The 15,671-nt window shown below is 36.4% G+C and overlaps 1 protein-coding gene across 2 annotated transcripts in view; it reads right to left on the minus strand.

The window, feature by feature from the left end:
- LOC135707022 (calcineurin-binding protein cabin-1-like) overlaps positions 1-15,671 on the minus strand; it is a 340,814-nt gene that overhangs the window by 92,949 nt on the left and 232,194 nt on the right. For both annotated transcript variants that reach the window (XM_065228739.1, XM_065228740.1), the window contains exon 14: positions 3,976-4,323. In XM_065228739.1, coding sequence (XP_065084811.1) covers positions 3,976-4,323 — 348 coding nt within the window. The remainder of the gene's footprint in view (positions 1-3,975; positions 4,324-15,671) is intronic.

Below are 15,671 nucleotides of genomic sequence, written 5' to 3' on the forward strand. Positions count from 1 at the left end.
CAGTTTGATGTCAGTATATGAATATAAAAATCATTTCAAACGATAGTGCTCATATAAATAAACTTCCTAAATATAAAGGTTTCGAGATATTTCAAATTTACTTTCATAAAAATCATTTTTTTTTGTAGAAAATATGCCATTTTCATAAGTTAATCGTGATTCTCCATCAGCCTTGATAAGTTTAGCAAGATACACATATATTTACCTTCAATTTGTCTTTTGACGATTGAACAATCAGACAACCCGTTTAGAATTTACAGGGGAAATGAAAACACTATTATTTTAAATATAGAAACCAACACAAGTTAAGTTGCACTTATTTTCATTATCAGGCGTAGTTTCATCCTATTTAAGTTGTTAATATTGATGCACCTATCCATCTCATTATTTTAGGGACATTATAATGTCTTCCATGGTATTTTTCATGAAAAAAAAGAGCTTCTCTGTTAGAGTAGCTTCAATACCAAAACAATATTTATACCTTAATATCCAAATGGTACCTACGTTTGTATTTAAGCATGACCATCCTTTTGAAAACAGACATCACTAAAAATATCTTTTTGAGTGAACAAGTATAATTTGAATATGGAATTCAAGAAGGTTCCTTATAAACGGTGTTCGTCAATGCTTCGTAAATTATCCGAAAATTTGATTGAAAAACATAAGTTCCTAGAGTGGAAATTTAATTTGGATACATCTATATCAATCTGTGATACGTTTCGCTTGAATTTGAATAGAATCGAATCATGTGCTGAAAATCTGGAACTAGAAGTGCACCCGTCAGTCATGGACATCGCGGAGCCGCAGCCATCTACATCTCGACATAGCCTCGAAGAAATGCCATCAACTACGTCAATAACAACAGCATCATCTCAAGATAGTGGAGAGCAACAATTTTCCAGGATGCATAATATTGAGCTGGCATAGCTGGTATCAACGTATCGCCAATATCGACAAAAAAATTCCAGAATGTTAACTATCCCCGGAGAAAGTATATGGACAATACCAATGGCATTAAGAAACGCATCTTTGGTTTTCAAGCGGAAGAAGATGACCTGGAGCAACTTAAATTGAAAGCTGCGGAACACAATGAGATGATCGGAAAACTGAAGGAGAGATTTGCTGATCCAGGTTCATCGAGCGACGATCAAATAAGGATTCTGACGATTTTGCCGAAATCTTGGTCATCGCAAACGGTAATGGACGAGTTTGAAACAAATAAATACATTGTATTGCAAGCTCGATGCTTGGCAAACGGGAAAGGAGTATTGGCCACTCCCAACGAAAGGTTAGGACACGGTTTGGATCCCGAAATTAAAAACGAGGTATTGCAGTTCTTTGAAAGCGACCAGATAAGCAGAGCCACGCCAGGACTAAACGATTACGTTTCAGTGAAGAAGGAAGGTAAGAAGATTCATATTCAAAAGCGACTTTTAGTTTGTACATTGCGAGAAGCTTTTATTAAATTTCAAGAAGTTAGTAAAAATAGCATTGGATTTAGTTCATTTGCAGCACTTAAACCAAAGCATTGCAAATTACTTGGTAGTTCAGGTTCTCACAATATGTGTGTTTGTACCATCCATGAAAATATTAATTTAATGCTTCATTGTCTTAGAAAATATTCATTCGAAAAAGATTTCAACCATTATTTTGAAGAAATATTATGCAGCTCATCATTGTTACCTCCGCGAATGCGAACGTTGCCCAGGTCTCTCAGATTTTGAAAGAAGTTTTTCAGAAAAATTCGAGGAACAGGGTATGTCTGAAATATGTTTTGAACAATGGGTTTCAACTGATCGATGTAGTTTAGAGAAACTTGTAAAACCAGTAGATGGATTTGTTCCTTATTTTTGCGAAAAGTTGGAAAAACTGGTATCCCATGATTATATTAAAACTCAGCAGTCTAGTTTCTTGAGAAATACAAAAAATACTCTTAAAAATGGAGAAGTTGTCATAATTTGGGATTTTTCCGAAAATTATTCATTTGTTCTTCAAGATGCTGCCCAAAGTAGTTACTGGAATAATCAACAAGCTGCTATTCTTCCTTTTTACATTTATTATTCCGAATCAGGTAGAATTAAAAATTCATAACATATAAAAACATACCAATCAAAAGTTCATCAAATAAAAATATATTCAACGAAAAGGTTTATGTACAAATTATTATTATTAAAGACGATCGAAAGTAATAAATGTAAGATGCAAATAAAAACGCATGGGTATTTCATTTATTTATCTTATTTATCTTATAAGTTTAAAACCAATCTTCCAATAGTCTATTGGTGCAAGGGTAAGTTGAAGGTAAGTACATGCGTATCTTGCAAAACTTATCATATTTGATGGACAATCACGTATAACTTACGAAAAGGGCATATTTTCTACAAAAAATTGATTATGATGAAAGTAAATTTGAAATATCTTGAAAACGGTTACATTTAGGAAGTTTATCGATATGAGCACTATCTTTGAAATGATTTTTATATTCATATACTGACATCAAACTGAACATTTTGCCGTAAATAATGAAAGTTTCAAAAATGCCTTAAAAGTTGCTCTTAGAAAAACTTTTTTATTAAAAGTTTGTCCATCCTGGAGTTGTTTTCAAAACTTCTGCTTTCTATTCAAGTTTTTATTAAAAAAATATAAAAAAAAAATCAAAAATACGTTTTTTTTTTTGTTATTTGAATTTTGAGGTTTATTTTTAATTTTTTTTTTTTTGTAAAAAAACGAAAAAAAAAATCCGTGTATATTTTTTTTATAAAGCCTTATTAGTTTCCTACAACTCCTTCTTTTTTAATTTTTTTCTACAACCAACTGTTTTCGAACTACATTTTTTTTAAAGTATGTGTGCAAAAACACATAGGCCCTTTTCAATAATTACCCTTGAGTCAAAAGGGTCTCCTCTCCTGCGGAAAATACTTGGTCTATCATACTGAAAATATGTGCCAAGTATCATTCAGATCGAAGATAGTCAAGTTTGGTGACTGACCGATTTGGCGTGGAATTGGTCGTATATTTCATAGATTGAGAGATAAAAATCAGAAAAGAGGCCGTTTAGCTAAAATTCACAAGACAACAGAACCAATAAAAGTCAATTAGATTGACAGAACATAGTTGCATTGCTTTTCAATGACGACCGATGACTGTTTGATTGATATATGTTTTTTTCATAAATATGAATTCTCAGTAGACGTGTTTTTTTATCAAAGGCGAACGAAACTTCTAGAACAATATGAGGAACATTATGCCGTACACTACACATTTTTATATCATATGGGTGGAAAATTCGTAGAACAAATACTTTAAAATTCTTCACATTTTAAGATATCTTCGAGCATGAAACTAAGTCAAACTTCAATAAAATCACTTCGAATAGTCAACCTTTGGTTACAAAGTTGATACATGACACATTAAACTTTACTATGAAAGTTGTTACAGCAGCTTTCGTTGTTTCAGTCTCGAGATACAAATATTATAAGCCGTAAATTACCTTGAAAACATAAAATTAACTAGAAGCACCTCTAAATCAACACCGATTTTGCTGAAAATTTGCACAAAAGTTCAAATTAACATGACGAACAGTAATCACGGTTGACCCGTTACATTCCGAACATTTCGTTTAAAATGAACAGGTCTAGTATACACCCATATTTTCGATTTCGTTCAAACCGTATTTTCCATAAAAAAAAACTTTTTTTTTTTCGAACCGTATTTTCCATACAAAAAAAAAATTAATGCAAAATACGGTTTGAACGAAAACAAGAATATGGGTGATTATTAAAAATTATAAAGGTAGACTGGCATTTTGTATATACGAACTTCCTATTCAGTGGTATGAACTATGCGATGGAAAATCACTCATTTATAGTGTTAGGCGATTTCATGCTTCGGCGGAAACAAATTGCATTCGGCATGAGTCAGTCAAGACAGTAATAGGGATCAAGATTCATATAAAAGTTTAAGCTGAAAACTTACCTGAGTGCCTCTGCAGAATTTAACGTGGTTTCACATTTACTGGCTTTTGATAATGAAATTCCAGCCCATGAATCAAACCGTGCTGGTTCAACAGTTAAATCCAAAACATAATACTTTATGGCTTTACTGAAATCTCTGCTCTTGAAGTAGAAGTCCGCTAAGAAATAATATATTGGTCTGATTTTAAAGCACAATACATCCTTTCGAGTAATTTTAGGAATATTATTCCCTTTCCCGTTGATAAAGTCCATTATTGGCTCAATGTACAGTGAAACATCACAATCTTCCGGCATAATCAACAGAATTTGCTGAAGAAGGGCCTCCATATCAGCAGAAATTGAATCGATTCTGAAATTGCAAAGAATAAAAATAACATTAGAATGTATTTCCCTATACAGAGATAATAATCTACCGTCAAACTTTGTTCTCACTACATATATTTTCAAAAATTAGTACATCCTATAACTGTACTTTGGCTATACTCTAAAATTGAAAAATATACACATTTATGACACTTTTAATTAACATAAAATTATAATAATAGGGTTACGGTATGTAATGTGGGTCTAGTCCTTTCATTCGGCCTATCACGCAAATAAATAATTAATTAAGGAATATTACACAAAAAATAAGGAAAATATTGATCACTGATGATTGATAAATGTGTACCACACACAAATCAATTTATATCACAACATTTCAATACATTTTCAGCTCTCGTAAGTAATAAAACTGGTTGAGAATATCACTCTGTTCGGAGTTTTTAGCCGCCATGACTTCTAAGGTTAAGATGGGAAGGTTGCACTGACGATCATCAAATGGCCTGATTATGGCATTTATTGAATGGAATTATCTGATAATACACACTAGACGTAAAACTCACAGTTACTGTTTGAATATTTTATGTTTATTTTAATTGTTTAACAACGTTTTCACAAGTAAATCATGGACCCAACTTTAGGGACACATTTCTTTTCTATGTTCCTAACTTTGGCCCATGAAATTCATTTGACAGCATATAGCAATAAGAGTAACGTCAACAATGTGGTTTGCATTTGGATGATAAGGAACGAACAGGAAGGGAGATTTTTTCTGCCAAATCTGTATAATGAACATCACAATGTTTTGATTTAGATATTCTGCGGTCGAAAGACGATAAGCGAAATTTTTAATTTTTAATTTTTAACTTGAGTGATTTAATGTAGTTTTCGTAAAATTTTCTCTAAGAAATGTTTTGAGGAATGAAGAGTATTAAGTTAACAGTGATAGTGATAAAAAAAAATACATAAGAAAACGTTACCAAGAGCGTTTTTTTTTGAGAATCAAACAGGATAGGACGAAGTTGCATCCATAAATAGACCCAATTTGGGGACAATAGACCGATATTACATACATTTCCCTGGTGAGTTTTTGTCTTAAAAAAAGTAAGTTTTTCAACTTTTTGCGGTTCCTGATAGCAAACGACATGATAAGCATATCTAAGCATACCATTTAGCAGTAGAATATCGTTTGCAGGTAAATTAATTGATGAGTTATGATTAAAAACGTAATCTATGGCTGCATATTAGACCGAGGTTAGGGACGTATACCCTATATAATCAATATATAATCGGTATTGCAACTGTACCCTTTGACGGGGTGACTTTTTTTTAACTAGTTCGTTTATTTACTAGGCTCAGTCGTGTGTGACACTTTGCGGAGCCAAAATCAGTAATGTTTGATTTTACATTTTAAATAGCAGTAGTGCTAGGTTAGTATTGGGTACCAATTACTCGTGGCGGGCTCGAGGTTAATGGGTAACAATTTCGATTGGAAGGAGCTAGGTAGGAAACTGGTTTCAAAAACCTCCTTCAGATACTACTCTCGGACGGTTGACCAAATCCTGGCTGGGCAGGGGCAAGTAGCACAGGAACAGGAGGATTATAAGACTGGGACACAATGGCGGGAAATTGTTTGGAAAGGATGGGATGGTCACATCAAACTCTAACATCAGACAAACAAAGGAATTCGTAGATCGCCTGCATGTAGGGAAGATCACGTGTTCCCAATACATCTCTTACTTCACGGAAGGGTTGTCTACCTCGGGCCACTAGGGTATCCAATAGTCATGCTCTGGAGGCGTCATTACCCGGGCAATACCAAACTGCGTGATCGATGTCATCATAACCGGTTCTGCACCTACATATATTGCTGTCAACGAGGTTTATTCTATAGAGATGTGCGTCTAGCGAGTAGTGGTTGGACATAAGTCTTGACATCACTCGAATGAATCCCCGACTTACATCCAGACCTTTGAACCACGCTCTCGAAGAAACATTTGGAATAATGGAATGTAACCACCGCCCAAGAGAATTACTTGTCCAATCGTTTTGCCAACTTAAAAGAGAACTCTGACGTACTAATGGGAAAAAATCATCATGTGAAATTCTTCTATCATAAATCTCGCCGATCTGCGAGAGAGTCTGCCTTCTCATTGCCTGGGATTGAGCAATGTGAGGGGACCCATACAAAGGTAATCATATATGATCTTTCGACCAGCAAACTCATCTGCTCCCTTACCTTTGAAAGGAAATAAGATGAGTGCCTACCTTGTTTCATCGACCGAATAGCCTCAATCGAACTGAGACTATCCGAGAAGATGAAGTAATGGTCTATGGGCATATCGGAAATCATCCCCAATGCGAAGTTAACTAGAAGTTGAAAGTGACTTGAACTGATAATTATTTTTTTACAATCCTATTACATTAGTTTGATGAAGTATGTAACTCACAGTACTCAAAAGGAACTTCAGAAAAAAAATTGAATTATTTCTTTGACGATCGCTAGAATTCTTATTAATTGTTTTACTAGCAGTCATGTCCGCATAGATAGGCCTAGAACCTTGTTGAAATTTGCTACCGCATGAAAATTGTGGTTGTCTACTCAATCCAAGGAATCAAATTCCCTGAGTTTTCCAGGTTTTTCCAGGTCGGATGAAAAAAAAATCCAGGTTCATACAAATTATACACATTATTATTTTTTCTATTTATCCATCTGGAATCCCTATTATGTACTTATTGATTTGTGCTATTTTCGATTGTTCAAACTTGGGCGTTGGTACTTATAAGTCGGCACAGCAAAAAAGTTATTAAATATTACAGCATAACAGATGCACATACACACTTAGTTTTTTTTTCTATTGAGCTCGGCTGTGCAAATCTCGGCAAAAAAAGTTTCACTGAGATCTCCGCAAACATTTCATTTGTTTGCTGAGATTCAGCTAAGCATTATCCGAGACTCAGCAATAAAACGTCATTGTTACTGAGATCTCAGTGAAACTGTTTTTGCCGAGATTTGCACAGCTGAGCTCGGTAGAAAAAACTAAGTGTGTAGGTTGTTTAATATTAATTTGTACAATTTATGTTTAGTAAGTGCACCAATAGTGGAGGTACGTTAGTGCAATGTACTTCTATGGCGGCTTGGGGAGACTCTATAAGCCAACATAGGAACACATTGCACTAAAGTATCTTCACTATTGGTGCATTTATCCTACATATAATTTGCGAAAAGAAATTATATCCATGGGTGTAATATCGTATTTGGTTTTTGCAATCACATTAGTTATTCATACAGTAGCATGTATTTCGTCGATCAATATTACATTCTTTTTTGGTATTTGTGTAGTATTTTTTTTTTATTCAAGAATATAAATACAAGTAAGAAACCCGTGTTTTGGAAACCCCATACATACTATTTCGATAAAACGATATATCAAAATTTGATAACAATATGCTTTCAAAACCAAAATATTTATCATTTTGATAATATGTTTGGAAGATCGAGACAGACTCATTGTTTCACATCTCTAAAATCTCTTATTAGTTCCCCAATCAACACAATTTTCTCTGAGATACATGTGTTTTGATTGTTATTGGTTCGATCAATTTAGAGAAAGTGGTAACAAATAGAAAACAAAATTATTCGGAATAATGACGAATTATTTTTTTCCGCCAGCACATTCGCTTCGTTTTGCCCATCTTCAAGTATTTTTCGCCAGATGCTTGTCCAGTTCAGTGCCGTTAAGAAACGTTTCGAGAAACTGACCGAAAATCTTCTTTTGAATTACGAATGAAGTGATAATTGGAGAATTCCCTGAGTGAAACCAAAATTCCCTGAATATTCCAGGTTTTTCCAGAAAAAAAAAATAAAATTCCCTGTAAATTCCCGGTTTTCCAGGTCTTTCCAGGTAGTAGATACCCTGGTTGGTTGTCTTTATTAAGGAGATTTTCAGCCAGACGCTGGTCCATCTCCACAATTGTATATAGGGGAAGTGGCTCTAATGTTGGCCTATGGATCTAAGATTGGGCCCATTGCTAACAATCTGCTATTTATCAATGTTATCTAGATGAACGCGTCATTGGAATGGTACTAATGGATATTTTTTACCGCTATTGATAATTTAGTCGATTGCTGAATTTATATATGGGCCCAAATTAGAGGCAATTAGGCAGACATTATATCTATTTCCCATATTTCTGACTCTTGAGAGTGGAATTAGAGGTGGGCAAAACAGCTCATCTGACTGAGTGGATAAAACCCATCCAGCTCACTGAAGGGAGTCGATTCTTTTGAACAGCTCTTCAGCTCACATAGAAATTATAGAAATTATGACACAAATTCAAAATCGGAAAATTAGTTATTGGTATTAGTGCTTAAAACTGCATAAAATCGTAAAAGTAGCCTAAGCCAATAAATCCGTACCTTACAACATGGCTTTACTTTTCAATGGAAAACGCCACTAACGCAACAACTGATCAACCATCGCGTAAACCAAAATGCGCGCAAAATGTGCCAACAACATAGCTTTAAAACATAAAATGTATGCGAGAGAGCTACACCTATGTCACACGCAATGATATTATTTATTTATTTATTATAATCTTTTTTTTTTTTTTTAACTCTTTATTTGTTCCAAATTCAAAATAAATTACATTTCATTTTTAACCTAGGTGCTCCAGTTACTACAGTAACTTACCAGCCTTAATTGTTATGATATATATCTAAGTATTTTTACATTGTTCCTGTCTTGGCAATTCAGTATTTTAAACAGGTTTTTTAAACCTGCATGTCAGTATAACAATTGATAGCTTAAAACTAAATAACTAAAACTAAATCTTATCTAAGTATAAAGGGAATTAATCGTTGCAATTGAGGATTGTAACGATTTTTGCCGGAAATTATTAATTATTTTGTTGGACATTTGTGCTAAAGTCTCAACATTCGAAATTCTGTGTACTTCGGTAGTACTGTACCAGGGAGGCAACTTCAAAATCATCTTCAGAATTTTGTTCTGAATCCTTTGAAGTGCTTTTTTCCTGGTAGTGCAACAACTAGACCATATTGGCACAGCGTAAAGCATGGCCGGTCTAAAAACTTGTTTAAATATTAGAAGTTTATTCGTCAGGCAAAGTTTGGATTTCCTGTTTATAAGAGGATACAAACATTTTATATATTTGTTACATTTGGCTTGAATGCCCTCAATGTGATCTTTAAAAGTTAATTTATGGTCAAGTATTAATCCAAGATATTTCACTTGGGTTGACCAGGAAATTGGAACTCCGTTCATAGTGACTATGTGACTACTACTAGGTTTCAAAAAGGAAGCCCTGTGCTTATGTGGAAATATTATAAGTTGAGTTTTGGAAGCGTTGGGAGAAATCTTCCATTTTTGTAAATAAGAAGAGAAAATATCTAAACTTTTCTGCAGTCTGCTGCAAATAACACGAAGACTTCTTCCTTTAGCGGAAATGCCTGTGTCATCAGCGAACAAAGATTTGTGGCAACCCTGAGGCAAATCAGGGAGGTCCGAAGTGAAAATGTTATACAATATAGGCCCAAGAATGCTACCCTGAGGAACTCCTGCCCTAACAGGTAGTCGATTAGATTTGGAATTTTGATAATTTACTTGAAGAGTTCTGTCAGTTAAATAATTTTGAACTAATTTCATAATATAAAGTGGAAAATTAAACTTTTTCAATTTAGCAATCAAACCTTCATGCCAAACACTGTCGAATGCTTTTTCTATGTCTAGAAGAGCAACTCCAGTTGAGTGGCCTTCAGATTTGTTTGAACGAATTAAATTGTTAACTCTTAAGAGTTGATGAGTAGTTGAATGCCCATGGCGAAATCCAAACTGCTCATCTGCAAAAAATGAGTTCGTATTGATGTGAAGCATCATTCTATTCAAAATTATCTTTTCAAAAAGTTTACTTATTGAAGAAAGCAAACTTATTGGACGGTAGCTAGAAGCTTTAGCTGGATTTTTATCCGGCTTCAAAATTGGAACAACTTTTGCATTTTTCCATTTATCAAGAAAGTATGCCAAATGGAAACATCTGTTAAATAATTTTACCAAGAAAGACAAGGTACTCTCTGGGAGTTTTTTGATGAGGATATAGAAAATTCCATCATCACCTGGAGCTTTCATATTTTGAAAATTTTTAGTTATAGACCTTACTTCGTCCAAATCAGTCCCCCAGGAATCATCAAAAATATTTTCCCGAGAGAAAATATTCAGAAAATCCCGAGCAACCTGATTCTCAATAGGACTAGTAAGACCCAAACTGAAATTATGGGAACTCTCGAATTGCTTAGCAAGTTTCTGAGCTTTTTCCAAATTTGTGATCAAAATTTTACCACCTACTTTAAGCGCTGGAATTGGCTTTTGAGGTTTTTTCAAAATTTTTGTGAGTTTCCAAAAGGGTTTGGAACTCGGGTCTAATTTAGAAACATTATTTTCAAAAGTTTTGTTCCTCAGGGCAGAGAATCGCTTTTTAATTTGTTTTTGCAAATCCCGCCAGATAACTTTCATGGCAGGATCGCGTGTTCTTTGAAATTGTCTCCTACGGACATTTTTAAGACGGATCAAGAGCTGAAGATCATCGTCTATTATAATTGAATCGAATTTAACCTCGCATTTTGGTACTGAGGCAGCTCTTGCTTCAACTATAGAAGTAGTCAGAGATTCAAGAGCATAATTAATTTCATCTTTGGTTTGCAAAGGAATGTTTGGATCGAAGTTATATTCCATAAATGTTCAATATTGCTCCCAATCAGCCCTATGGTAATTGAAAGTAAAGCTGTTGGGATTGGAAATTATTTCTTGGGATATTTCAAAAGTTACTGGAAGGTGATCAGAACCGAAGTCAGCATGGGTAACCAATTGGCTACAAAGATGACATGAATCAGTTAAGACCAAATCAATAGTTGAGGGATTTCTTGCAGAAGAAAAGCATGTTGGGCTGTTTGGATATTGAATAGTGTAATAACCTGCAGAACAATCATCAAACAGAATATTGCCATTGGAATTGCTTTGAGCATTATTCCATGAGCGGTGTTTTGCATTAAAATCACCAATAATGAAGAATTTAGACCTATGACGGGTAAGTTTCTGGAGGTCACCCTTGAGAAAATTCTTTTGCTGGCCTACGCATTGGAATGGCAAATAGGCAGCTATAAACGTAAGTTGTCCAAATTTTGTTTCAACAGAAACTCCCAAAGTTTCAAAAACTTTGGTTTCAAATGAAGAAAGAATTTTATGCTTGATTCGTCTATGAATAATGATGGCAACGCCACCACAGGGTCCATCAAGACGATCATTTCTATAGATCAAGTAATTTGCGTCCTTCTTAACCTTATGGTCAGGTTTAAGGAACGTTTCAGTTATAACGGCAATATGCACGTTATGAACTCTCAAAAAATTAAATAGCTCGTCTTCATTATCTTTAAGAGATCGAGCGTTCCAATTTAAAATGTTTAATGCTTTAAAATCCATTACTGAATTTTAAAGTCATGACAATATTATTAGCAAATTTTACTCCAGTTTGAATAGCATCAAACATGGAGTTAGATTTAAGCATATCAGAAATCATGTCAATTAATGAATTCTGTAAAAATTCCATTTTAGGGGCAGTAATGCTTCCTAAGTCAAAATTGTCAAAATTTCTGTTAGAACGTTGGTTAGTATTTTGATTTCTACCCGCTGCAATAGCAGCATAGGTAGCTCCATTAACTCGCTGAACATTGTTAGCAGCGAGGGGAGTAGGTACAGATGAAACATTTGAAGCAGGGGAGATATTTGTACCTACGGGTACGAATGTAGAATTTGTTCCTCGCTGACCGTTGTTAACAGCAGAGGAATTTGTACCTGGTCGGAAACGTGGAGCGTTTCCTACCTGACGGTTAGAACGAGATTGTAGGATCACTTTGCGAGTCTTACATTCCCAAAAATTGGATTTGTGGTTTTCACCACAATTTGAACATTTAAATTTCTTAGGATCTTCCTTCACAGGACAGTCGTCCTTTGCGTGAGAGGAATCACCACAATTCATGCATTTAGCTGGCATGTAGCAGTTTTTAGTTCCGTGACCCCATCCCTGGCACTTACGGCACTGGGTGAGGTTTTGGAAATTTCCTCCAGTCTTCCTGAAGTGTTCCCACTTCACTCGGACATGGAGCATAAGGCTAGCTTTTTCTAAGGCCTTAAGGTTGTTTAGTTCACTAGACTTGAAGTGAACTAAATAAAAATCATTAGAAATCCCGTTGCGCGAATCGCCAGGACGGGATTTCATTTTCATTTTGATTACTTGGAGTGGCACAACTCCAAGTAATTTTGCCAGTTCATCTTTGATCTGATCCAGGGATTCACCACTGGGCAGTCCTTTCATGACAACCTTGAACACACGTTCAGTTTTGGTGTCGTAAGTAAAAAATTTGTGCTTCTTCTCAGTAAGATACTTGAGAAGACATTTAAATCCGTCCAAGGTTTCAGCCAATACACGGCATTCACCCCGACGTCCAATTTGTAGTGAAAACTTAACTTTCACGAAATTCAAAAGTTCCATGCGAAGAGCATGGAAATCGGTAGTGGTTATCACAATAGGGGGAATCTTTTCTTTCTTGGCATTAAGCCGGGAAAGTTTACTAGAATTTTTCTTGGATGATGGATCATTCTCATCATCCGTGAGCAAATCAAATTGATTACTCAAATTAATTTCATCAGAAGGGGGGTCAAGAGTTTGCCCCTTTCTTTTGCGTTTAGGCGCCATGGCGGCAGTAAATTTTTATCCAAATCGACTTCCAAGCAGATTACTATAAGAATCTGAAGGATCGAAGAGGAATTTTCCAAATCGATATCCAAGAAGGATTACCTCGGGTAGGGTCCAAACAAGGATCGAAGAGGAATAAGAGGAGTTGAACAAGGTAGAAAATTTTTTACAGGTTGAGCACTGAAAAGTGCGATTATGCGATTATCCAAATCGACTTCCAAGCAGATTACTGTAAGAATCTGAAGGATCGAAGAGGAATTTTCCAAATCGATATCCAAGAAGGATTACCTCGGGTAGGGTCCAAACAAGGATCGAAGAGGAATAAGAGGAGTTGAACAAGGTAGAAAATTTTTACAGGTTGAGCACTGAAAAGTGCTGTTTAAATTTGTTGTAGCTTTAGGTAGTAGTAACACTTCCTTAAGCAAAAAGCAAATAGATCCGCACGGCAAGAGAGCACGATGCGGACTGTTTATTATAATCTTAATTCATCTGACTTTTGGTTGTCTTAATGAATAATCTAAGTTTAAAAGGATGCTTAGTCAATCTATACATTCAGGGCATTCTTCTGATAAAAACAGTTAACGGTACATTAAAATCGAAGCAAGCATAAGCATCATTAAACGCATTAGCCACGGCGCGGATAGGCTCATTCATCCCATACTGTCGGTTACGAGTCGCAAGATGAACGAAGTTACGTTGTCTCATTACTCTCTCAGGTGCGTAGAAGTAGAGCTGCCGAAGTAGTTGTGGGGAGTCAATTTCACCGATAATAATCTTAGCGGCAAAGACAGCTTGAGCATTACGTCGTCTTGTTTCCAGGGTATCAATCCCAAGCAGGCGGCAGCGGTCCCCGTATGAAGGCAAGTTAGATGCATCACGCCAGGGTAGATGACGTAGCGCGTAACAAACAAACTTCCTTTGTACACTCTCAAACCTTGCAATCCAGCAGGCCTGATAAGGGCACCAAACGACAGCACTGAACTCCAAAATAGAGCGGACCAATGAACAATACAATGCCCGCAGGCACAGCGGGTCACGAAAGTCTTCGGAGATTTTGAATATAAAACCAAGCTGTCTGTTGGCTTTGTTCAGGACGTCATTGTAATGGGGCTTGAACGTCAATGCACAGTCAAGAGTAACTCCTAAGTCTCTGACTTGACTAACTCTCTCCAAAATCTGGCCGGAGATGGAATAATCAAATCTGATCGGTTTCTTCTTACGGTAGAAGGATATCACATTGCACTTATTGATGCTAAGCGTCAAGTAGTTACGGGAGCACCAGCTTTGCATATGATCCACAATCTGTTGCAAATCCTCACAATCAGCGATGCTATTGATGATCATGTACATTTTAACGTCGTCGGCGTAGAATAGTCGGCATCCAGGTGGCAGTAGACGAGAAAGCTCATTGATAAACAACGAAAACAAAAGCGGTCCCAGATTACTTCCTTGTGGAACACCGGAGATGTTCGTGAATACTTCAGATTGCGAGGCGCCAATCTTAACGCAGAGCGAGCGGTCTGTGAGATAAGACGTGAACCATGAAATCATGGAGTCAGAAACGCCAAGTTTTTCAAGTTTGCCCAGTAATATGCAGTGGTCAACTCGATCAAATGCAGCCTTCAGATCAGTGTAAACGGCGTCGACTTGTCCACCAGAATCCATGGTCCGAACGCAAAGTGACACGAATTCAGTCAAGTTTGTCGTAACTGACCGCTTTGGATAGAATCCATGCTGAGCCGTGGAAATGTAGTTTTTGCAGGAACTGAAAAGTGCCTCGTTGATGATAATCTCGAACACTTTGGAACAGCAGCATAACGATGTGATCCCTCTGTAGTTCTGGACATTCCTTTTGTCACCTTTTTTGTGCACTGGGAACATGTACGAAAATTTCCATGCCTCAGGAAATTTGCACTCCTGCAAATACAAGTTGAACAACTTTGCCAAGGGAGTGAGTAGCGATTCAGAGCACAGCTTTAGGACGGACGAGGGAATCCCATCCGGACCAACAGCATACGAGAGTTTCAACCTTTGAATAGCCAATTCAACAGTATGCTCATCGATTTGGAATGAACGAAAATCAAACGCATCTCTTGGAGTATCGCGGGTTGCTATTCCAACTTGTTTAGGTGATGCCGACATATCATTAAAAGAACTCATGAAATGTTGAGCGAAGAGACGACACTTTTCTGTTTCAGAGCTGGCGGATTGTTCACCGAGATGAACTGATAAAGGCAAACCGACTTCGTTCTTTTTTGAGTTAACAAACGACCAGAAACGCTTTGGGTTCCTGCGAAGGGATGCCTGTGTACGGAGCACATATCGGCGGTACAAGTATCGGTTGTATTTCCTATAATTATTACTGCTACGGTTGAACTCTTGCTTCGTGATGTATGAACGATTTCGGCAGTATCTTCGTAACGCTTTGGCCCTGTACCGTTTCAATCGACGCAGGTGACCATTAGACCATGCGGGCTTCGGCGCAGGTCGTGAAAGAGGAACAAATTCAGCCATGATATCGCAAATAGTTTGCCTGAAGTAATTGACGGCATCGTCAACACAGTCAGCTAATTCTATTGGTCGCCAGTCGACCCTGGAGATAGCAGCGCT

The sequence above is a fragment of the Ochlerotatus camptorhynchus genome, unplaced genomic scaffold, assembly GCF_037179485.1.
Source record: "Ochlerotatus camptorhynchus isolate MF236.1 unplaced genomic scaffold, CSIRO-AGI_Acam_v1.1 ptg000301l, whole genome shotgun sequence".
Lineage (NCBI taxonomy): Eukaryota > Metazoa > Arthropoda > Insecta > Diptera > Culicidae > Ochlerotatus > Ochlerotatus camptorhynchus.